Source organism: Hippocampus bargibanti, linkage group LG09 (assembly GCF_051943395.1).
Source record: "Hippocampus bargibanti isolate YZ-2025 linkage group LG09, ASM5194339v1, whole genome shotgun sequence".
Taxonomy (NCBI): Eukaryota; Metazoa; Chordata; class Actinopteri; order Syngnathiformes; family Syngnathidae; genus Hippocampus; species Hippocampus bargibanti.
The window spans coordinates 14,306,021-14,330,596 of record NC_142742.1 but is presented as its reverse complement, the minus strand read 5'-3'; the positions used below and the strand labels follow the sequence as shown (position 1 = coordinate 14,330,596).

At 41.2% G+C, this 24,576-nt stretch overlaps 3 protein-coding genes across 6 annotated transcripts; all 3 read right to left on the bottom strand.

The window, feature by feature from the left end:
- Positions 1 to 26: 26 nt before the first annotated feature.
- ccdc28b (coiled-coil domain containing 28B) lies at positions 27 to 5,500 on the bottom strand. Of its 2 annotated transcripts, XM_089005088.1 has the most exons (6): positions 5,326 to 5,497; positions 4,251 to 4,520; positions 2,399 to 2,568; positions 2,055 to 2,209; positions 963 to 985; positions 40 to 891 (listed from the first exon to the last, which is right to left on the bottom strand). In XM_089005088.1, the coding sequence occupies exons 2-6, from the start codon at positions 4,484 to 4,486 to the stop codon at positions 837 to 839; spliced, it is 639 nt and encodes a 212-aa protein (XP_088861214.1). In that variant the 5' UTR covers positions 4,487 to 4,520; positions 5,326 to 5,497; the 3' UTR covers positions 40 to 836. The 2 variants fall into 2 exon arrangements, with proteins under 2 accessions (XP_088861213.1, XP_088861214.1); XM_089005087.1 differs by having other exon boundaries at positions 27 to 985; positions 4,251 to 4,510; positions 5,326 to 5,500.
- Positions 5,501 to 7,520: 2,020 nt separating this feature from the next.
- On the bottom strand, positions 7,521 to 16,422 carry tmem39b (transmembrane protein 39B). The gene is made up of 9 exons (XM_089005141.1): positions 16,251 to 16,422; positions 15,574 to 15,756; positions 15,279 to 15,498; positions 13,817 to 13,900; positions 12,507 to 12,661; positions 10,588 to 10,915; positions 8,621 to 8,808; positions 8,407 to 8,527; positions 7,521 to 7,901 (listed from the first exon to the last, which is right to left on the bottom strand). The coding sequence occupies exons 2-9, from the start codon at positions 15,702 to 15,704 to the stop codon at positions 7,668 to 7,670; spliced, it is 1,461 nt and encodes a 486-aa protein (XP_088861267.1). The 5' UTR covers positions 15,705 to 15,756; positions 16,251 to 16,422; the 3' UTR covers positions 7,521 to 7,667.
- Positions 16,423 to 17,058: 636 nt separating this feature from the next.
- khdrbs1a (KH domain containing, RNA binding, signal transduction associated 1a) lies at positions 17,059 to 21,887 on the bottom strand. Of its 3 annotated transcripts, XR_016116051.1 has the most exons (10): positions 21,533 to 21,887; positions 20,990 to 21,117; positions 20,407 to 20,523; positions 19,971 to 20,317; positions 19,647 to 19,902; positions 19,455 to 19,531; positions 19,310 to 19,371; positions 19,057 to 19,228; positions 17,389 to 17,456; positions 17,059 to 17,324 (listed from the first exon to the last, which is right to left on the bottom strand). XR_016116051.1 is itself a non-coding variant. In XM_089004818.1 (9 exons), the coding sequence occupies exons 1-9, from the start codon at positions 21,621 to 21,623 to the stop codon at positions 19,122 to 19,124; spliced, it is 1,110 nt and encodes a 369-aa protein (XP_088860944.1). In that variant the 5' UTR covers positions 21,624 to 21,885; the 3' UTR covers positions 18,168 to 19,121. The 3 variants fall into 3 exon arrangements, 2 of the variants coding, with proteins under 2 accessions (XP_088860944.1, XP_088860943.1); XM_089004818.1 differs by lacking the exons at positions 17,059 to 17,324; positions 17,389 to 17,456 and having other exon boundaries at positions 18,168 to 19,228; positions 19,971 to 20,095; positions 20,171 to 20,317; positions 21,533 to 21,885; XM_089004817.1 differs by lacking the exons at positions 17,059 to 17,324; positions 17,389 to 17,456 and having other exon boundaries at positions 18,168 to 19,228.
- Between the last annotated feature and the right edge of the window lie 2,689 nt (positions 21,888 to 24,576).

Here is a 24,576-nt window from a genome sequence, read left to right as displayed (position 1 = left end):
ATTGACCATGTAACTTGTAAAATGGCAATATTCAATTTTTGACACAGCTTTGTTACATCATGCTGTTGTAGCAAGAAGGTATCGTGTAATGTTTGAAATTGGTTACCAATCCACAATTATGTGCGCTGGTTTTGAAAAAAAAATACATATAATAACTTTCAGTCGTGTGTTACTCATCACAGTGAACGCTGTGTTCAATTCCAAGGCAAGGCAAAAAAAATAATTGGTCAGGCTGAGCAATCATTTGTTTCATCGCCCATCAGAGGACACATTTATTATCAGACAAAATGTCTTTCTTTACATTTCCAAAACTAGAAATAGCTGCCATTTGGAAATCCCTATATTAACACACCGTATACACATCCTAATGAAACGCCAAGACAATACAAAGAAATGACTGACATTTATCACAGGTTACTTCATCAAATAGCCAAGATCTACATTAGCTCTTCCATGCAGTTAAGATCGTCCTACATTATTACACCCGGTTCAAAACATTAACAAAGATATAAAAGGTCTGACTGAATCAAAGTGGATTCGCACTGCTAAGGTGTCCTAAAAAATTCAAAACACTGATGAAATGTCCTTGAGAATTGCAAAGTACACTCGTTATATGTACACTTATATTCCATCATAAGAATACAAACTTGTCAAACCGTTTCTTGTGCCGTGAATGAGTTTTGGCATTATCATTTGTTGGTGCACCTTCTGTGACCTAATGGAAAAGTACCTCCCCTCTTTTTATGAGTTCATTGTGTGGCTATGGCAACCGCGTGAAGTCCACCCATGGTAACCAGGTCTGCTGGGATGTGAGGGCTTCTCAACACCTCACTTAGTCAGGGAGCAGATGTCTTGGGAAGATCCTGGTTCTCAGCCAGATGGAGCTTTTGTCTGAATACGTATATTCAAGATGATTTAAAAACATGTATTTTAGAACCGAATTGACAAAAAAAAAAGGATACATTGAGGTGCTGAGCTCCTCCAGCTGTAAGATGAACAGACACACATTAGAAAGTGAGACATGCTTAAGTGGGAACTGAACCTGATTTTTCATGCCTTCGTGCAAGGTGATTTTGTCTGCTTGTCATTGTTTCCATCTTTATCAAGACAAACCTGAGCTACAATTGTATCAAATGAGCTCACCTCCTGTCATGGGGAGGTCAAACAGACAACTAGAATGTTGTGCTGGCCCGATTAAATATTTCATGAGCTTTCCATAATGGCAAATGAACCCACAGCAGCAGCCCAATTGTTTTTCATTCTTGTTTGACATTTTTCTGGGGCGTGATTGAGGCACACCTGTGCATATTATCTCAAGTACTTATTTTTATGGCACCTCTGGCAAATGTCCACATTTGAGAAGAATTGCTGCGAAATGTTTTGTAATAATTTATCTTGACCTCATTTTGCATATCACAAAACCCTTCTATTTGGACAGGGGTATCCATACATTTTAGACCACTGCATTTTTTTATGAATGTCCGAAGAATTTTTGAAGACCACATGCAGGCAAACACAAGACCATTGTTGGGATTAACTAATTCACCGCCAGACGATGTGGAAATATGTGTCCGCTCCAGTGCCAGGGTTTTTGTCATTTTCACTCAAATTCCATAGTTTTAGGACTACATCAGCATTCAATGCAGCATAAGAAACCTTAGACTGTCTTCTTTCATCAGAAAATAAAAGTTTATGACAAAATTATATGGTTCTAGAGTTATCTAGATGCATGCTGGGTCCGAGAGGACAGTAATTTCATCTGTGCTGTATGTCATGCATATTAGCATATTTGACAATAAAGCTGACTTGGACTTTTTTGACTTTGATCTGCAGTAGAAGTGGGGGCGGCTGTAAAAAAAAATGCAAATGCTGCCTCCTTGTGGAATGGACAAACATTGCCAGAGGTCTCTCCGGCGCTTGATCCACATCACAAGAAAAAACTAAAGCGGGAATGGCAGTGAATGAGTTGAATGTCTAAAGTAAACATTGAAATAAATACTCAAGTAAATCCTGGCTCCTGGAAAAAAAATGCTACATTTCAGTTTTGCGCTTACGTTCCCGAGCAGGCGCTCCAGATTGTGGTCGGAGGTGCACTTCCTCTGGTCCTCGGAAAGCTCCTCCACGTGGCTGTCCATGCTGAAATGAAGTCGCGCCAGTTTCTCCTGCATCTCTCGCACATGTTCCAGTTGCTCAAAGGAGCACACCTTCCCTGCGTCACACACACACTCAACTGTGGTCATGTGCATTTTTTTTTGTGTGCAACGAGACATACAATTCCAACACTGGTAAAAATGACACTGGATATTGTTTGCTTGGAACTTTGCAATCGGTGCCCAGTTAGAAGATCTTTGATGTGTGATGAGCTGCAGGCATTTGAAGTGACTGAAATTCATCTTACCAAAAGCCTGCAGTTTGCCCGAGTGGAAATCATTGAGGAGGTTCAGGAGGCCACCCTCCATCTCTCTCACATCGGACACATCGGTAAGAAAGGAGTGCTGCAGGGGGGACGACTGCACAACTTTACTGGGCCCTGCAGGTTGGGGGGCCCTGGGCTTCTCCTTGTGGGCCCTGCAAGAGTCACAAAATCTTGAAAGATGGAACGCTCCAAAGTTGTTTACGATGTACCGTCTAAGGTCAGAAACACTGATTGGATTTTCCCTCTACTGTCCACATGTATTTGTGTTGACCATTGTGCTCAGTGGTAATGTTGTCCGATCAGGGGATACAGCTGCATTCTCTCCCTGACACATCCATCCTGAAATGAATGGTGGCTCAAGAGCTATCCTGCGCCCCTTCTGCACGAAAGACAGCAGCAGCAATATAACTAAGCAAGGCAGCGGGGTAAGTGCCACCTACGAATAAATATCAACATAACCAACATCAAAATACATGAGCGTGGGTTTATTAAAAAAAAAAAGTAATCTTCCTGGAAGCCATGGTAACATTCAGCACATCTACAGTATGCTTCAAAACTGCGGTAAAATGTAGCCCTCTTTAAGTGTAACAAAAAATGTACTTACTAGTTTGGAAACCAACAATTCATAAGGATGAAATACAAATGTGAAGTTATCAGTGAAATATATCTGAAATGTACCAATAAACGTACAAAAGGAAGCAGCACACTTTGAGAAATCCCGCACAATCACATTCGCTATTTGCGGGGATAGATAGCAAAAATACAGTCTGTAATAATTCGAAAAACTTACCTAAATACTCTCGAATATGAAGATAGCATAATCAAAATTAATGATTCAAAATGTGTTTCAGACATACAATTTTTTGGAACTCATTCACTGCCATTCCCTAAATTATTCGGGAATTGAAAATATGACATAGAGTGCCATTCCCCGAATTTGCTCGGGTTTTGGTTTTTATAGTAGTAATAATAATAATTTCATTTATAAGTGCCTTTCAAAACTCTCAAGGTCATTTTACAGTCACAGGATAAGCTTTTCTGTGGGTGAGTAGCGGCAGCCACACGCGCCAGGGTTCACCCAACCCGGAAGTAACTCAAATAGATAGAAAACTAGCTCACTAGCTAATAGATACAGTCTCTAATAGATAGCGAGCCAGACAGACAGACAGCTAATAGATAGCTAGGTAGCTAGCTTGTTTTTCTTCCTGGAGTGCTGATAAAGCGCTGGCAGAGACCTCTGACATTGTTTTTTTTTCCTCTTCCACAAGGGGCAGCATTTCACTTTTTTCCATGTTAGGGCTTTGTTCCAGTTTCAGCTATATAAACCAATATTTATGTATTGCATTGTATTTTGGACAGCCAACCGCATTTCAAGATTATATAACTCCAGACCCATATAATTTAGGAAATAACTATTTTATTCTGATGAAAGAAGAGAGTCGAATGTTTGTTACGCTGCTTTGAATGTATACGTAGTCCTAAAACTCAATATTCTGTGGGTTCTAGAATTTGAGTGAAAATGACAAAACCTCTGACAATGGAGTTGACACATTTTTGCACATCGTCTGGCAGTGAATGTACCAAAAGGAATGTTTGCAAACAAACACTTCTAAATTATTAAACACATATGTAATGTACGGAATTTAAAAGTTAAATAGAACTGAATGGTACTAAATAAAATGTGGTGTGGTGATTTTTTTTTTCAATGTTCAAGTATTTTTTTTTTAATACCTCAACATTAAATTTAAAGATTCAGTTCAGTGATTATTTGAAGTACCAAAAGAGGCTGCCCAAGTACCAGTAGCGCACATGGTAGTACAGTACTGTACTGTACCTGGTAATCTTGGGTGGAGGCACCACGCCAGCAAAAACCTCTTTAGGCTGTCCTGTCGCTCCAACAGATCTTTTGTACTTTCCTCTGTTTTTGGGGGAGGGAGGCTGCGGTAAACCGAGAGAGAAGGTGGCACTTTTGCTCGCGGGCAACACGGAGACCTTGCGCGGGTTGATGGGGGGAGGAGGCGGCTGTGGAAGGGACACTTTGGGGCTCCGCTTTTTGCGCTTGTCCTCCATCACCCACCGATTGCCGTCTTTTTCCTACGGAGCTCTGCAGATAGTTAATGAGATCATTTTGTGCCAATACATGTACAGTACGTGCAGCCAATCTGTAAGCCTTTGCAACAACAGACGTTTGAATTTCGAAAATACACATTTTGACACTGTTTTTCCGAAAAGGTCTTTAAAAACGCCATGCAGTAGTCTGAGAAAACACATTACAAAAAAGATTACTTTATTCGCGCAATAACCATAAAATCTTTTTACTCGCTTCGCAAGGGTCGCGGACGAGCTGGAGCTATCCGGCTATCTTTTTGGGCAGTAAGACCTCAGTTCGAGAACCACTGAAACGCAATACCGTACGTACATCTGTACAAAGCGCCTATCAAATATACTCCATGGCATGACTTCAATCGGTGGAATCAATTCTGAGGAGTTACATAATTAATGACTGGTTTTGTGTAGTGCCGGAAGGCAAACAAAACACTGCGTTACGTCATTATCAAAAACAATAGAAATCATGATAGTTGTCCTGTAAAACGAATGCAGCAATATCGACTGTTGGTTGACCTATCAAGAATGCAATTGTATTGTTAGACATCCTTAATGCGATTAGGGATATGTCACCAATTCATCCGATAACAACAACCGAAGTCAATACTGATCAGTTATCTGACGGATGAAACATACGAAAGAGTACACGCGCAGAAACTCTGCTCTGTAATGCCAAATTTTAGTAATTCAACTTTTTATCCTTGCTTGAAAATCATTATCCTTTGTCCCTAAATGCGTTGATTACAATAAAAAATGGGTAAAAGACGCGTCTGAAATCAGCGTCTTGCCAATGCCGAACTTACCGAATCAATAACCCGGCTAGGAAGATTATGGTCGCACCGTCATATATCCCATCGGTCAATAACAATATTTGGTAGCGTATGGATAAATAGGCAAGTTAAATGTATCCTCGAAGCATCCGTAGAGAATTTGACACGCCAAATCGTTGATGCGATGAGCGACTATCTGCGCAGCTGCAGGCTTCAGCGCTCTTAAAGGGACAGTTCGGCTCAATTTCCTCAACATTGAGCAGCTATTATCGTTTTTTTCCTGACATTAAGTTTGGCCTCTGTGAAGATCAAAACCAAACCTTCTCCAAAAGATATCATCTGTTTATGTCTTTGACAACGCTGATGGGTCAACTCATTTTAATGGGGTCTTCAGTTATGTCCAGTAATTTTAATTGAAATGTACCATTACCACAAACATATGCCTCCAATCTTTTTCATCGGGTCTACTCTCTCCAGCAAACCCGACGCCTCTTCCACCTTGATCCCTTTCAGTTTGCCTCTCAGAAATTAAATCCTGGCTCTCCCATAACTTTCTCAAGCTTAACGGTGAAAAAACTGAACTTCTCCTTGTCGGTACCAAATCCACCCTACACAAAACAAACAGTTTCTCTCTCACCATTGACAGTTCAACCGTGTCCCCCTCCCCTCAGGTCAAGAGCTTGGGTGTCATCCTCGATAGCTCACTATCTTTTCACTCCCATATAAATAACATAACTCGGTCTGCATATTTCCACCTCCGTAATATTAACCGTCTCCATCCCTCGCTCACCTCTCACTACGCTGCTATCCTTATCCACAGTCTCGTCACCTCTCGCATCGATTATTGTAACTCACTTCTCTTCGGTATCAATCAGTAATTTCTCCATAAACTCCAACTAGTCCAAAATTCTTCAGCCCGGATCATCACTAGAACCCCGTCCTCTCACCACATCACCCCTGTCCTCCAGCAGCTCCACTGGCTCTCTGTTAAACATCGAATCGAATTCAAAATACTTCTGTTTACATTCAAAGCCACCCATAACCTTGCCCCTCCCTATCTGTCTGACCAGCTTCAAATCTCCATTCCTTCTCGGTCCCTCAGATCCTCATCCTCCCTTCACCTCTATGTGCCCTCTGCCCGTCTCACCACGATGGGATGCAGAGCTTTCAGCCGCTCTGCTCCTAAACTCTGGAATTCACTTCCACCCAACATCCGTAATATTGACTCCCTCCCTATTTTCAAGTCCCATCTGTTTAAAATTACTTTCAATGTTTAGTTCAATCGGCTATTTTATTATTTATCATTTTACTTATGGTTTTATTGTTGTGTGCTTTGTTTTTATTGTTTTTATTGTAAAGTGTCCTTGGGTGTTTGCGCTTGAAATTAAATGTATTATTATTATTATTATTATTATTATTAAAGGCTTTCTGATTCTGATCTTGATGCTTTGAATTTATTGCAGTCCTCATTAAAGCCTCCCGGACCATATTTTGCACCCCTCATTAAAAGTCCCGAAGATCTCAATCAATAAAGCTCTCGCTCATAGTTGACTTTTTACAATGTGTCATCATCTGTCTGAAAAAAATAATCAGCCAATTTTTCGAAAAGTAGTAGAAAGTATAGATTTCAATGGTTGTAGTCACGCGTGAGTAGGATTGTATTTACTTTGTCAGTGAGGACCTCGTATTGGTCGTTGCCAATGACAAACACCATTCGCAGTCAAACATACGGACAAGTTAGTAGTCTTCCGTAAACCTACCATTCATTTTTATGAGATGTGAGATGAAGCCAGAGTATATGGAGAAAGGCAATGCAAGCGAAAACAGAAAATACACAACACACAACACACACACACACACACACACACACACACACACACACACACACACACACACACACACACACACACACACACACACACACACACACACACACACACACACACACACACACACACACACACACACACACACACACACACACACACACACACACACACACACACACACACACACACGAGGCCTCAATGGAAATCTCACAACATTGAGGCAGATGTCCGAGCTACACAGTGACTCTGCTGCACATTTTTTAGTGTGCAAATCAATAAAAATGAATAATGGTCCGTATTGACATGTGTACCGTAAGAGAAAAAATATATACCAAAAGTGAGTTTTAAACATTTACAGAGTAGAAAAAATATCAAAGACAGGAAATATGAACAACCAGACAAAATTTTAAGTATTACAAAAATATCTCCTTTTTTTTATTAAGACAGATTGGAACAAAAGCAAGACACAAAATGCAATATTGTAGAAAAAATACAGAGCTCTTGAGCATCTTCTTTTTGAATGTGTCCCACAATAATAACTTATACCTAACTGACTTTCTGGTCTGATGGGCTGTTTGAGTAGGAGTATGCTTTACCTAAAACAATTCGGTCCCTCAGAAGTTTGAAGAAGGCATAATAGTTACTGAAGAGGATCAGTGCCAGCGATATGGTCTGATGCCACTTATCCGAGCATATCAACGAGTAGAGCTGGTAAAAAATCATGGTACCTTCCAAGATGATGAGGATGTTCAAAATTCGTAGCGGCTTGTTGAAAAAGAACTGCGGGTGGAAAAGACAGTACTAGTGAGTTGTGAGGCAAAGCCAATCGATGTCAATCGCTTAATCTGATATTGCACAAACTAGTTTTAAGAAGTTAATAGAGGGTTACTATGAGATATGATGTATTAATTCCATGACCGCGCATGGAACTCAAAGCATGTGTATCTCAGATCATTTTCTCCTCTTGAAATGCATGGTAATTCCACTCATCAGATCCACCGAAAATGGAATGAGAAAATAGCATTCTTTAATACTGTATTGAGCGCTTACCAGTTTGCCAACAGATAACTGAAGTATAATGTTGTGTCAAGCCTCTTTTATAAATAAAGTCTTCACTCTACTAATTTTATTGCTACCATACAGCACTCAATGTTTGCATGCTCCGTTTGTTTGTTTTTTTTTTTTTTACTAAAGTGAAAAGCAGAGAATTGTCCAAACAATGATTTATATCTCCAAAAAAACAAAACATATCTCCAAACATGACTGATCAGATGGTATTACTCACATAGAAGCGATAGTGGGACACATCCGATGGTACTGCGACATTGTAATGCCCCGTCGCTTTGTATACGTTCTTATTATGCTTGACCAGTACTCCCTGTGGCCACGTGTATTCTTCCGTCCACCTGAGAGGAAACAGAGAACAGACAATGCTTCTATATTATTCTCAAACGAGGCACATGTCAGTGATGGAGTTTCGTGATTAACAGAGTTCGTACAAGTGCTGGAGGACGTTGGAGCAGAGGGACGGGTCTACTTTCTGCCAGCAGCCGAGGTGCGCTGCGGCTTTATGGAGCAGGTCGCAGTAGCGAGTTGGCAATAAGTGTCTCATCAGGATGATTGACGTGCTGACTGACACCAGGATGAAGAGCTCGCAAGACCACCGTTTGTCTACATACTGTGTGCTCTGAAACAAAACAAAGGAGGAACAACCGATGAGGTGGAGAATGAATCCGATGGCACGAAGTTTGTGATTCTCCAAAAGTAGCTGTGTCGCTTCCTTGAGGGGTGCATGGAGAGAAAAAAAATGTGCATGTTCAAAGTGTTCATAACATTACAGCAGTTTTTATTTTGATAGATTTAGTTTTGGATTTGTCATATATTGTTTTTGCATTGTATTTAAGTACAGTTTTGATCATCTTTGATAATCAGAGTAATATATGATTTATATTTTGTCCATGTTTCATCTGTGCTGCATATTAGCATATTTGACAATAAAGCTGACTTTGACTTGGACTTTGACTTATTAAGTAATTCCAAATTGACTTTTAGCTTGCTTTCATTGCTTTTCCCTTGTGCTGCTTCCAGATGTGCTTTTGTATATAAGCATTTAACCAATCACATTTCAGCCATCATTTGTTACCAGGGTCAGAAATCTACCTGGATGCCATCACAACCAGTTCTGCAGGCCGTGGAGCATCAAACAAGTGTAAATGAAACTGTTGCTTTAACCAATCACATTTCGAGTTGGCCACCCAAAAGTTGCTTGTAGGCGCTGAAAACGTCAGAGTTTTTGCAAAGTATGATTGGATAGTCACTAGCCAATCATAGTATCACTAGCCGCTAGTGGTAAGTGTATAGTGGCCAGAACTAGCACACTGTATCTGTATAATAAGCAAATACACTTTTGTGTTGATTTAATAGCGGTTTTATCAACCCACAATGGCTAAAGGAGGAGAATAAATTAATTTGGTTGCAGATATACTGTTAAAGCCATTTTCAAGAGGGACTTTTCAAGAATAGATGGACATCATTAAGAAAGGTTGGAGAGCTCCGAACTAGCAAAAATAGCAAATAATATTCCAATTTTATGAGATTATCATAAATCCACATGTTCATAGCAAAAATTTCAAACAGTTTAATGACAGTATTTAAGTTTCTTCAAGTCACAAATTATTTCCTGGCCAACGACGTCCTCTAATGGCCGTGTAGTAAATTACACCACATTCGCAACTGTGGAGTGATTCAGACGTCGCACTACTGAAGGCCTAGGAGTGACATGTATGACCCGCCACTGAATTTAACTATGTATTGGCCCTGTGTGGTGCAAATATTCTTTCCACACAAGGCTGGGTAACTTAAAAAAAACTCCTGAAGCTAAATTACTGATGAAAACCCACATTTTTGTTTACTTGCGTACCGTTTGCAGATACAGTAATTACATACATTTGATCTTGGAAGGTGGCAAATTTGAATTAGCAAAAAGGACAAATTGTCTTGCACTTCAACAATTACTGTGAGCTTCATTATAGCGTTTTCCTTATTTCCCCATTGTGGGACGAATAAAGGTTTTCTGTTTCAAGCTTGACAATTACAAAGAGAGCGGTTAAAGATCCGTTAAAGGTCTCTGTGCGTCTCTCTGTGTTCAGTTCAGATTTCACACAAGGTAAATGTGTGTTATCATCAGTATTTCAGAAGTAAGCTTTTTTTTGCTTTGGGGGTCTGCCTTCCTTCAAATAAACAAACAAAGAAATGCTTTGAAAAAAAGTATTGAATTCTATAGACGCTCACTAAGCTGTGTTACAAGCTTCAGTGAAGAAGTTCAAGATGCTGTATTTAAAATCTCACATGAAGTCATTTGACTGCTGAAGTAAGTTGATACCGGTCATCTTGCAAATTCTCTTGATTATAGGGGTATTCAATTTAGGAATTTCCATTACCCATTAAAAACCTGTGAATATCTCACCTTAACAAACCAGACAGGTACAAAGGCCACATAGTAAGCACTCAGCATGGAGCTGACCAGCACCTCCTTCATTCTCCAGTTAAAATCCATCTTGAGGAACTCCACCTCTTTGCGGATCAAGTCTGGCGAAAGGCAGCAGGCGTGAGTTGGCATGACTTGGATGCCGTACAGCTGGCTCGTGTGCTGCTTCCAGGTTTCCTTGAGCACTGAAAGGTAGTCCCGCCCCCGGCTGCCCATCTCTTTTGAGCCAATGCTGGCGATGGGGGAGAGGGGACCGGCTCGCCGGAAGTCACAGCTCAACCGAAAGAATGGAATATACATCCCAAATCTGTAGTGGACAGAAGGTACAATTACAGTTTTTACAATTGTGGTTGTCGCAGTAACCCCAACCCCACCTGTAGTCATGATTAATTAACCCTTTCAGGGACAGCACTAACTACAATGGACAGCTTATCATGTTATCAGGTTACATACACACAGGTTACAAGGGTTAATGTCAAAACCAAATGGTTTGTCACTATCTTTATGTAGCCGACACGGAGCCCAGGATGCTTTGTTTTGTTTGGTTGCTAGCGAACAGGGGAAAAAAACAAACTTTATGAATACCGAAAACCAATTACATGTGAAACAGACAAATAAATGAAATAGACAAAAATAGCAGCCTCCTCCCACGAAACCACTCAGGACACCTTGAACCCTTTTTCTTTTTTTTTTTTTTTTCAGTTTTCACATTTGACCTCAGACGCAATTGTTCTCTCATTGACGTAACTGGAGCTTATGGATGGCCGACCTACTACACATTTATTAATGAAAATAAAATATAAATTACAATCAAGGTTAATTAATCATGACTACAGGTGGGGTTGGGGTTACTGTGACCACCACAATTGTAAAATGTACAGTTTTTTATGAAACGGTTTTGCACATCCACAGTCTACTGTTGACATTTATATTTTACTATGCTTTCAGCCACCCCCACCCCTTCAAATTGCTGCTGTGGATTGCCAATTTCCCCATTGTGGAACGAATAATGGTTTTCTGATTCTGATTCCAGATAAATATGCAAGGTGACAACAAACACAGCTACATTAACCCTGCCATGGACCCTGTAATGTGATAACATGTTAAACAGTCCACTGTAGTAACCGCTGTCCCTGAAAGGGGTAATGTAACAGGACACACGATAAAATGACGGTTGAAAGGAGTGATGTCAGCAAAATGAAATAACAATAATAACGCATGGGCCAAAGTTTAAAAAAATGCATACACATACAATGCATACGAGTGCATACAAAGCATACAACAAACAACAATGACATTCAACAATTACCCGACACCGAATGGTCGTGCCGGGGGTCCTTTTGAGTGTCACTGATTGGAAACGACCAGCACCTGTGCAGGTGCAGGCGGGGCCGACAGCGCCCCCGTTGGTCGCCAACCAGATCATGACACAATTTTTGTGAAGTGCAGAAAGTCACAGTAGTCACAGTAATCTAAAAATTCTGAATTGAGTTGAGGAAGATACAAATGCTCATGGATAATAACTTTTGAACTGTAATTGTCCCACGAGTATGAAAAAAATGCTCAGAAAATGAATTATGGAATTGTGCGTTATCAGCAGAGGAAGGAAAGTTGTAAATGCAATAAGATACATTTTGAATATGAGCAAAAAACGTGTATTTGGAAGGGAAAAAAATGCTTATTAGAAACTAAATAGAATTTCGGTTGATCTTTCTGCTATTTCGGGAAAAAAAGCTCTTTGTGTGGGAATGTTGATAAACACCATGTTAACTCAGAGTGGTGTGGGGAAAAAAACAGAGTGGGAACCATGTTAGTAACCTGATTAAGTGTGCATGTCAATGTACTGACCAGCTCAGGGTTCAAAGTTCCCTGAATGAAGTAGAAGCAATGGTACTCACGGGTAGCAGAGAAAGAGCAGGCTTAGCACAGAGTACGTCCTGAAGAGATAAATGAGGGAGCGGCATAGACTCCAGCCTGTCAGCGTTAGCACAGCAAAACGGGCCATCACTAAGAAGATGGAATGAGGAAATGAGAGCTTCCCACTCTGTGATGCCTACAGGGAAGCCAAAACAGAAAGAGGCCATTGGACGTGGAAATGATTGTACTAAAAATAACTTGATCAAGTTGGTGACTTTTCATTTTTTTAAGCCACGTAGTCATTATGGGATGCTGTGTGTCGCATTTGGAGGGAAACGACTATATCATTCAGTTTTAGAATAAGGCTGTACAGTGATACCTCGGTTTACGAACGCTTTAGCTAACGTACTTTTCGCCTTACGAACATTAAATTCACGAGAATATAATCTTGGCATAAGAACTAGTTTTTAGGAAACGCACAGTGCGCCACAATGGCTGGCAGACTATTTTTCTACACCCACTTTCTTTGAGTGCACTCAGTGCAGACGTGGTTTGTAATGGAGTGGATACTTTTGCTTTTTTGGGACAGAAAAAGACCCCACCACAGGCTATTGTTAAGACGAAGGGGACACAAAAGAAAATTACGGTCAAGCAGGAGATCATCGAAAAACACGAACGAGGTGTGCATTTGTGTGATTTAGCATCCCAGTACCAGTATGCTAAGTCGACAATTGCTACCTGTGGCTAAGGGTGTTCCTGTGTTGTCTGAGCAAGTCTCAGGCAATTGAAGAGGTTGAAAAACTTCTGTTGATTTGGATTAACGAAAAGCAGCTAGCAGGGGACATTGTGAGGAGGGTATTCTCGCCGAGAAAGCACGGCAACCTCACTGGGATATCAAGAGGCAACTACATCAACAAACATCACAAAGGTAAATAAAACGACTATTATACAGTACATTTATTTCTTTAATTACAATAACGCATTTATTATACATAATATAAGGTATATTTTGTGTAGTTTTAAGGCTTATTTAGTATAAAATTATGTTTTATGGGGACCTGGAATCGGATTATTCTCATTTTTAATGGTTTCATATGGGAAATTAATATTTGGAAGATACACTTTTCACCTTACACACACACTTTCTGGGAACCAATTAAGTAATAGGAAAAAATGTGGAAACAGTGAGGACACGTTAATATGGTCATGATCCCACCCGCACGAGTGACAGTTGAGTATTCAATACAACTGTCCACAACTATTTTTGGAGTCGTTGTATGTCTGCACGATAAACATGGAACATAATTCTTGCAAATGCAGGGTTAGAAGAAGGCAAAATAGATGTTCTCACCTCTTTGACAACTGCTCCAATTAACCTCCGGGCCAAAATGATGACTATGAACACGAGCATGTTATAATCAATCAGGTGGAAGTGCTGAAAAACAACAGCAAGCTTTAAGGACAGATTTGCCACTTTGACATACATTTTACAAAGTGCTATCTGATATTTCATAAAACGCATGCTGAGAAGAGTACATGTACAATGATAGGACAAACATATTAGGCGAAAAATACATAATGAGATTGTCATTGAGAAATTGGCCATCTGGTCAACATAGTTATGTTTACAGGGAAAATAAGAGTTACATGTAATGACTTCATTTTTTATGTGAGATAAAGTGAGGTGATTGGAAATACCGCTCATTAAAATTACCCAGAGAAAGTCCAAAAACAGAAGACCAAGGTCGCCCGACGAGGCAGCTGTCAGCAAGTGCTCTCATGAGCCTTGCCTTTTTTTTTGTGTGCGTTGTTTCATTTTTTTCTTTTGTAATTTTGAAGACTTGGGCGTCACGTGGAATGGATACCGATTGTTTTTCAGCATTTTTGACCACGACATTCATCAAGAAGACTGCTGAGCGGTTGCATATTTTTGGTAGCACTGTTTTTGATTTGGGAGGAACGTCAGTGCCATTTGACTGTCATCGCTGGGCAGCTCTGGGGCGATTGTGCTTTTTTTGCACCTGTAATGGGCAACATTTTCACAACCACGCTTTGGTCAGTGGAAAGGTCGGTGCTGTTGGACAGTGTGCAGCGGGTTGGCTGCATGGCTTGAGGAGCTTACAATGACAAGAAGGGAGCATTGGCACAGAGCGCCGATGCGTATGTGGAACTGTCGCGTCTTGGAATTGAAGCGAATTTACGTGGGACAGGAGATCTGAGACAATCTCTTTACATCAATGGATGTTACAGCTTTGCGTCTGCTTTCAACATCTAGCTTGTAGCAAACGTGCACATTTCACCATGACATCCCTGATCCACTGATGAAAAAGAGGCTTTGATCCTCTCCTCTTTCATCTAGAACTGCTTCATAGAACAAAGAGGGTGCAGAAAGTGCTTAAGATTGAATGACTGTGTATTTGTTGTCATATCATTTTGTTCTTTTGACTTCAAGATGGCGCCACGAAAATGGCTGCCTTTCCAGCAGCTCGTGTATTTTGTTTTTCTACTTCCATCATTTTGTTGCGGTGAAGTGTAAATTTCTCCACTGAGAGACTAATGCTAATCCAATCCAATTCAATCCAAAGAAACTGCAAAATCCACACAGGAAGAACCACTCTCACAGTTATGGATATGATACAATATATCTTCATTTATACTGCCCTTTATGAACAGCTGCAGCTGTAACAAAGCCCTTGATAGAACATATAACATAAAATAATGGTTAAATGGTTACTGTGGATTCGTATCCTTTTTTGGTTTAACTAACGCGAGAATCATGATGACCACCATGTCATCATCGTATGGCTACTCACCAATGACGTGTGTGAGGGAGGATGTGATGGCGGGTACCACCATACAGTTTTGTAGATATTGACATAGTGGACAAAGAGGGCAACGAGGTGGCAGAAGAAAAGGTGGAGCTCAAAGAGCACGTTTTGATCCACAGGCAACTCTGGGATCTTGCAGTGCTTCAGGGGAACCACTGTCTGTGCAGCCAACGGAGGGCTGGACATGCAGGCTCCAGTACCACTCCTGCAGAGGAAAAAATACCATGGAGTCAACTCCCTCCGCTTTTCTGCCTACAACATGCGAATGATTCAAACAAACCTCGTGCGAGATCGCACCCCGGTGACCGGAGAGCTAGTTGAGTGGTTGCCATTGCTTACTGAGCCTGGTTCACTGCCAAGTGGGGGTCTGCAGTAAGTAGTGCGGTTTGCCCCTCGCCTTCCACCTGCCATTACACACACCCAGGGCTCACTCCTCGGGGGATTCCTCTCCTTGCTATAAGACCTGTTTTAAGGAGATGAAACCGTCAAGACAACCTGAGACATTGTATGTATAGGTGATGGTGTTTAAATGGCTGTCATCCATTCCCAAATAGGACTACATTTGGTCAAAGGTGTGGTCAAAACCAGCACAACTCGTGAGATCGTTCAGTACGCAATGCGCTGTCTTGAAAAGATCGGAATTCTAAGGAATGTGTCACAAACTTGCAAAGGATTTCGCATTTTCTTGCTGCACAACCATCCTTTCGATTTGCACATTGTCTTCCCTAGGTTACATTGCACAACTGTTTCTGTAAACGGCGAAAAAATCCCTCCAAGCCATGAGACACACGCTGCTAGAACGTTGGGGGTTGTGTCATGACAATTGAGGCCGGAGGGTCTTTCCGCCAAGACCATGCTTGATTAAATACAAAGATCTGAGGCCTAAGAGTCTATGGAGCGAGCTAGCTACGTGTTCTGTTAAGAATTAAACCGATACACAGGAAGATGGAAGCCTACCAGCGACAGAGTGTCAAATCCTGCTTCGCGGCATAAATGTCCACTTAAAAGCAATAGCGTTTTAGAAGAACTATTGCGATATTGGCGTATTTCTCACTAAAATCGCCAAATACATTCATTGTTGTTGTACAAGTGGCTGCTGATATACGGCAGCGCGGATGTTAGCAATCAGGGGGCGGGGCCTCATTTAAAGGAAAAGTGCCTGCAAGTAGCAAAATGCGTCGTCACAACGCGTGCGCCTACGTTTAAAGTGAGAACATCATGCGCCAACCCCTTGAAAAAGACCCTTTCAATGAATGTTGATCTAAAAACGTTTTTAGGGACGGAGTGGAGGCATGTCTTTGTTGCTTTAAAAAGCCTGGTGCCAGTGGTTGCACACTGCTCAACTGCCGCGCGATTGTCAGGCGACCAGGTCCATCAGTACGCCGCCTCCTGCTTTTGTAACAAAATACAAAGACGCTCCGGAGCCATTTGAACGAGGCTGGTTTACATATAACGGCTCTGGAGGATCGCCTGCTCCTGCGCCTTACCATTTTTTGGTGAAATGTAAATTTAATCCGAAATGTGTTCATCTCGGTGCACCCGGTGAGAAGCAAAACAGACGTGCTAAATTGAGAACGAAAATGTCATAAAACGCTTTATACAAATACCTCGTAAGAACCAAAACAATTCACGAATCTTTGATTTTCAATCCTTAACTTCCACTGTAAATTTACTAGTATATTTTGCTTGTATAATGAATGGACTAAAAGACTTATCAGTATTTGCATTAAAATGTCTAGCTATAATGTACAATATGAGAAACGCATTGTGTGCAAGTACTAAATTCTTTTATTAATGTTCATTAATGTACACAATATTTTTACACAACACCATGTTGAGCTATGTGACAAGTCACTGATGCATTGGTTGAAATACTTTGATATCAGCATTAGAAACTTGAATAAAATGGAAAATAATAAACATTAAAATTCTTCATAGAAGAAAAATCACATCTCTTTAAACATTCTGCAGAGTGAAGTACTGGTTGTGTTGATAAAGCCTCCCCTCTTTCAAAAAGGACACTTGAAACACCTGTGAGCACAGCAATTTTCAGTTTGTTTTTGGCCAAAACATGCCTGTAAATGTTATCACATACCGTCATTAGTCAGGAAGATTGGAAGCAGTTTTGTCTCCAGCATTGAGACGAGACATTTCACTTAAAACCTACAAAGAAAGACAAAATGAGCTCTCTGCAGCACAAATCTGCACATTGAACAGGCATTCACACAAGCAAGCATGCAAATCTAACATCTAAAGATTTATGCAACTCAAGCATTTTCCCCCATTATTGGGATATTACTAGCACAGTTAACATTTGATGAGATATACGTATATGCATTTATTACAATGGACTAATTTTCATCCTTTTACATGGGCTATATTACCATCACATGTATTGGGTCTATATCATGTGACTAATCGACAGAAATTGCTAAAATATGAATACGATATTGAGCAAATTATTTTATTTGTGCAAGAGTTGCAGCACATTTTTTTTCGTCTTTTTGTACGGCTTTTTTTTGCTCTGAATAACATTTTACACTTCAAGCATTTTTTGTGCATTCCGAATAATAAATGAACTTTTACTTGGCACAATATAAAAACAAATAGCTAATAGAATAGAGTTGGTTAGTTGTTACCTTCATGTGGCGATCTTTTGGCTTTTAGAATCCTCCCCTCTGCGATTTTTGTCTTTTTTAAAAAAGCAGCCAGCATGACATTGCTTCAAAGTCAAGACCCCTGCAAGCTTGGTTTGAAATACTGTTGAGATTCAGTTACTTGTCGCCTTCTAGGGTTGCAGATTCACTAAAGTTTCACGACAATACATATTCAAGCAATATATCAAGTCCAACTTATATTTGGCAGACCATAACCTCGTGGAATGATGAGCTTTATTATCGTAGGTGACATTACAGGTGTAGTTTAGAATTTTTTGGAAAAAAAACAAATCACTCTCAAGAAATTGTTTTGTTTTGTCTGAAAGAAAAATCTGACTTGACAGTATACATCTCGTATTCAGCGTCAAATGCACTTACATCTTCACCAATGGATATTTTTTTGGAGAACAAAGGCAAAATAACATGTTTAAATCAAGTTTAAATTGAAACTAGAAACTTTATTTCAACAGCGCAAGGCAGAAAGACATTTGGAAATTTGCATTTAGGATCCTATTTGACCAAATGTACACATTGATGCATTTTTATCTGTAACATACGATAGTTGTACTACATATATGTACAAAGTATTGAGGCTGCAGGCACGTGGACACACGGAGAACTGGTTGGCCTTCAGCATTTTTGCAATTGTGACAATTCAGATTATCAAGAATATTTTTCATTTATTCTCTTTTTTTAACCATAAGGTTTAGATGACATGAGTTCGATGAAGTCGGGATTTGTGTTGGACCATCACACAATGTTTATTTTAAATTGCAAATTAAGTCCGTACTCTTGTTTTGTTTGTAAAAAAACTAGGTATGAAGCCTACGAGATTTCATTCACCACGATAATTTTAGGGTACAATTAAAACAGAAGCAGTAAATACCATTAAAATGTGAATGCCTTTTAGGTTTGTCACGCTGGAACTGCCAACTACTCATTATAATAGTTATTAAAAGGAAACAGTAAACTGACGAGAAAAAACTGAGCGTATCCTTTTACCCCTGGAAAAATCAGACACATGCAACAAAACCTATCCTAAAAATGTGAAAGTATTAAAAATAAATAAACCATAAAAGGGAGAGGGGGGGGGGAATGGGAATTACTTTTGAAAGGTTAAGTGAGTTACAATCCAAGACAGTTGCCGCAGGAACTCTCTACCAGTAGCTGTTCAGAATCTTCCATATGGATGCTCTCTATAGGTTCCTTTTGACTGCCTTGCCTGAGTAGCCTTGCCTCCAGCTGCAGGAGCGCACCAAGTCTCCCAGTTGTCCTGAGCTGGTGAGGAAGGGGAAATGAAGATAACAAATCAAAACATTCATCTATGATTCACATTTTTTACAAACAACAAATACTTACTAAATTGTTCATAGGCTGTTTCTTGAGGCTCTCCGTGAGCATAATCATAATATTCAGTATCCCTGTGAACAGATTTCCAACGTAACCAGAATGTGTTGGAATGCCATAATGTGAATGTCAAGTTCATGTCATAATATTCACTTACGTGGGCTGAGGTTGTTGGCTATAATAATTTTCATATCCCTCATAGGCTGGCTCTGCATATGAATCTTCATAAGCAGGCTAGAAGAAGGATAAATCACCGAGTACATCATCATGGCAAAAAGATGCCAAGACGCGCGTTTGATAAACCTTTTATTGAGACGCCTAAATAAGAAAGCTATATTTGATAGCTTACATAGTCTTCATAGGACTCTGGTTTGGCTTGGGAGCCAGAGGAGGGAACTTGTTGGTGGGAAAGTGCAGCAGCAGGGAGCATCCTCTGTGCACCAGCTGCAGGGGGTCTGGAGCGCGAGGCAGATCCCCCTCGATTGGGAACTGTGGGTCCACCTCTACCAGCTGGCCCACCTCGAGAATTGCCCCGGCCCATTCCTCCGCGTGGGCCACCACCGCGCATAGCCCCACGGGGACCGCCGTGGGGGAGTCCACGTCCTCTGTGGAAACAAGCCTACACGTTAGCACTTTGATAATGGAGCAGAGCCACCAATCGCATTCGCCTTACCTTGGCCCAGGACCTGGCGGTACACCTCTGCCTCTTCCCATATGCCCGCCACGTCCTCTGGCTGAACCGTCATGAGAGCCATTCAGGAAATTGGGGTCCAAGTATGGGTCATATTCAGCAGGTTCCTGACAAGAAGTTTTCGTTAAAAGAATTGTAGAGATCCAAATAAAACAAAATGTTGTAAGACAAAAATGACTTACCGGGATGAGGAACTTCTTGACCTCATCCATAGCATGAGCCATACGAACATAGGCATCTGGGACAGGTGCCATCACCTCAATGAAAGCGTGTAATTCCATTGCAAGATGAGCATACTTCGGTTCTCCACCATTCCGCAGCTCTTCTTCCTAAAACCAAAAATCAAGCTGTAGCACAACTAACGATAAAAGAGTACGTAATCAATTACGAATTGAGAAAATCTAAAAATCATGTGTACCTTAGACTTATCCCTCATAGAACCTCTGCCCAAAACAGAAATCTTGGCACCAGTTTCCTCTTGCAACCTCTTGATGGTGGTACCCTGTGGCCCCAAGAGCTTGCCGACAAAATTGATCTTGTGGAATTAAACAAAATCAGCAGTTATAGCTCAGTGTCTTTTCGGATTACCCCCACAGAAACAGCTAAATCTGGCAGTTTGCTCATGCAGCTAAGAACCCAGGAATCGTGACCTCATTCATTCTCAGCCTTTGAAACGGAGCACAACACACACACAGAATAAAAACCAACAGTAAAGACTATCCTTTATCACAAGGGTAGGGAAACCTGGTTCCCCGAAGCCATATCCTGCCAGTGTGATTTCCCATCACGTTTGATTCAAATAATCACCAAGCTCTCTTGAAGCTTGAAACAAAAATGACCGATTGAATCATGTGTGTAGAAGCAGAGACAAATCGTGGAAAAGGACTTCACTCACAAGGAACTGGCATTCCATACACCAGATTAAAAAAAAACATTTTGATCTGATATGGTTTGACAGAGTATTCTTATTTGACAAAACATGGATGGATAGATCGATTTACCCTGGGATACTGCTTGGCTGGAATAAGTACACGCTCTTTGAGCTGGACATTCTTTGTAGCAAATAGGTCCAAGTATTTCTCTTTGTCTTGGTCTTTTTTGGTTTCATCTTTTTGGATCCTATCAATCTCTACAAAAGGAAAACAATGAATGTATAAACTAGGACACGATGATAAACAGCGATCAACCGTTAATTGTCAACATTGGTAGAGCATGCACAAGATGCAAATTAATAAAAGTGAAATAGGTCTTTTTCGAGCCATGCAATGATTCCTAACAATATTGGTAATGCAGGACAAAAATGGCTCACGAAGATACCCTAGAATGTCTTGATCAAATTGGCAAAGACAAAAAAACAAGCTAAAATACGCAAAAGCAAGAATAACAAATCATAATGCACAAAATGTGTTAATTTCGAAATACAAACGCAAGAATGCTTGACCTACATTGACGCGTGTTAAAATCGCCATCTCGGTGATTGAAAAAGAATTAGCCCATTGTTAGCAGGCAGGCTAATAAAGCTAATATCAGTTGAATCATCTTACCTGCAGAAATTAGCTTCATAGCGTGGGTGAAAGACGAATCCAAGCTATCTTTCTCGGCTAGGAGCTCTGGGAGGTATTTTGTGTCTTCCATTTTGCGTTTCCCTTGAACACGTCTCGACGGCAGACTCGAATAGGCCTTTTATGAGCTCTCGCAAAATTCAAACCTCGCGAACACCACCAAATGTAACAAAGGCCGCGTTGCTCGCCGCGCTGAGGGTTCAAGCAACAAAATTGAGCAACCTCGTGGTGGACAGTGTCGAGAATTTATCTTCCCGTACAAGATCTGCAGTGAACCGTTGTCTTTCACCAACGAACAAAGAAGAGATGGCGCAGCTGTATTTGATCCCGATGGAGGGAAGTAAGCAACGGAAAGAACGTCATAGTCACCGCCCCCCCCCAAAAAAAACGATTCAAACCTTTTCATGAAAAACTTAATTTGAAATGTTATTTTTATACAGAACGTAGATCTTTTACCTCTATTTTACCCACGCAGAGGTACAAGATGTCGTAAATGAGACATTATTAAATGTATCATTTATTATAAAAAATCCTAACATGAAAGCTCTGTAAACCACAAACTTCAGATTGACATTCACTGAGAGAGGTACAAGATGTCGTAAATGAGACATTATTAAATGTATCATTTATTATAAAAAATCCTAACGTGAAAGCTCTGTAAACCACAAACTTCAGATTGACATTCACTGTTGTATAGGTCCTCTCCCACACTGTGGGAGAGGTCTGGTGGGTTTAGCCATTCATTGTCAGGCCTCCCAAATATATTGATATGTACTTTTACTGAGCGCGTTGCTTGTTCTGTAGCAACAAAGGGACATAAGTCTTCTTGTGCCGGTCCCATGCCCGGATCAATACAGAGGGTTGTGTCAGGAAGGGCATCCGACATAAAAGCTTGGCCAAAACAAACATGCGGATCAAACCTCTAAAGATGGAGGACACTGATTTGCTGTGGCGGCCCCTTGAAGGGAAAACCCGAAAGGAAAAGAAGAAGAGTGGCAAGTATATTATTGGCAGTCGCCATCCCTATCAATTTTTTGGGGAACCTGAATTAGAGGCAACACTATCAGGAACTTAATGATAGTTGACATTACCTGTCTCTATGTATTTCTTGCCAAAAGTAATGAGCATATTCTGATGAAGGAGCAAAAGTGCATGGTTAAAAAAAGAAAACCTCAATATAGACACCTGAAAAAAATCCACAAAATATAATATTTGAACTGCCATCAAAATATTTTTACAATACAATATAGGATAAAATTATTTTGTCCCACAACTGACCTGATTGGGTGGACTGTTTTAAATAGTTGTGGTTATGTTAGAATAATGAAACACTGGACATTATGTTATTCTGTCCGTTTGTGCCAATGCATGGTCCTCACATGAGAGTTGGCCTTGATGTTGAGAGTGGTGTGGGAGCTGTGCCTCAGGGATGGGAAGGTTGTGAATTTGGGACACATCAGTCGTGCTCCAAAGATTCACTGTGTGTTTCGGCCTTTCATCACTCGCCACCCTCATCGATGGTGGCCAGCGACAGGTTGATCATGCCCGCGCTTGTGTCCCATGCCCAATCAGATGTTGAGAAGCTGGTGAGGGGGTGTCTTAATCAGAATCAGAATCATCTTTATTGCCAAGTATGTAGAACACACAAGGAATTTGTTTCCGGTAGAACACGCTGCACTAGTATCGTTGTCAAAAAAACTGCTAAGTGGCACTATACAGTTCCATTTTGGCTACTGTTGAAAGAGTTCAAAGAGTTAATGGCTTGGGGGAAGAAGCTGTTTAAATGTCTGCTGGATTTGGTGCGCATGGATCGGTAGCGCCTGCCTGAGGGGAGTAGCTGGAAAAGGTGGTGGGCAGGGTGCGGAGGGTCCAGTAGGATTTTCCGCGCCCTAGTTTGGATTCTTGCAGTGTGCAAATCCTCGAGAGTGGGTAGGGCGGTGCCAATGATTTTTTCCGCCGTCCTAACTGTCCGTTGAAGTCGGATTTTGTCCATTTTTGTGGCGGCCCCGAACCAAACGGTGATGGAAGAACACAGTATGGATTCGATGACAGCCGTGTAGAAATGTTGCAGCACCTCCTGTGGCAGGCCATGCTTCTTTAGCAGCCTCAGGAAGTACATTCTCTGTTGGGCCTTTTTCAGGATAGAGTTGGTGTTGACCTCCCACTTCATGTCCTGGGAGACTGTGATTCCCAGGAACTTGAAGGTCTCAACGGTTGACACCAGGCAGTTGGATAGTGTGAGGGGTAGCTGTGGTGATGGATGTTTCCTGAAGTCCACCATCATCTCAACTGTCTTGAGCGTGTTCAGCTCCAGGTTGTGACGGCTGCACCAGAGCTCCAGCTGCTCCACTTGTTGTCGGTACGCAGACTCGTCGCCGTCTTTGATGAGACCGATGACCGTGGTGTCGTCTGCGAACTTTATGAATTTGACAGCTGGGTGCGTTGAGGTGCAGTCGTTCGTGTAGAGAGAGAAGAGCAATGGAGAGAGGACGCATCCCTGCGGGGCTCCAGTGCTCGTGGTTCGTGTTGTGGATGATATATTTCCCAGTCTGACCTGTTGTGTCCGTCCTGTCAGGAAGCTGAGGGTCCACTGGCAGATCGTGGGGGACACACCAAGCTGGAGAAGTTTGGGGATGAGGAGTTCTGGGATGATGGTATTGAACGCAGAGCTGTAGTCCACAAACAGGATCCTTGCGTAGGTTCCTGTGTTGTCAAGGTGGTCGAGGATGTGATGCAGTCCAATGTTGACTGCATCCTCCACAGACCTGTTTGCCCGGTAGGCAAACTGAAGAGGATCTAGCAGAGGTCCGGTGATGTTCTTTAGGTGGTTCAGCACGAGGCGTTCAAAGGACTTCATGACCACAGACGTCAGAGCAACAGGTCTATAGTCGTTCAATCCCGAGGGTGCTGGTTTCTTTGGAACTGGGACGATAGTAGACTGTTTGAAGCAGGATGGGACTTCACACTGCTCCAGGTATCTGTTGAAGATTTGTGTGAAGTTGCTGATCTATCAGCCCACCAAGGGT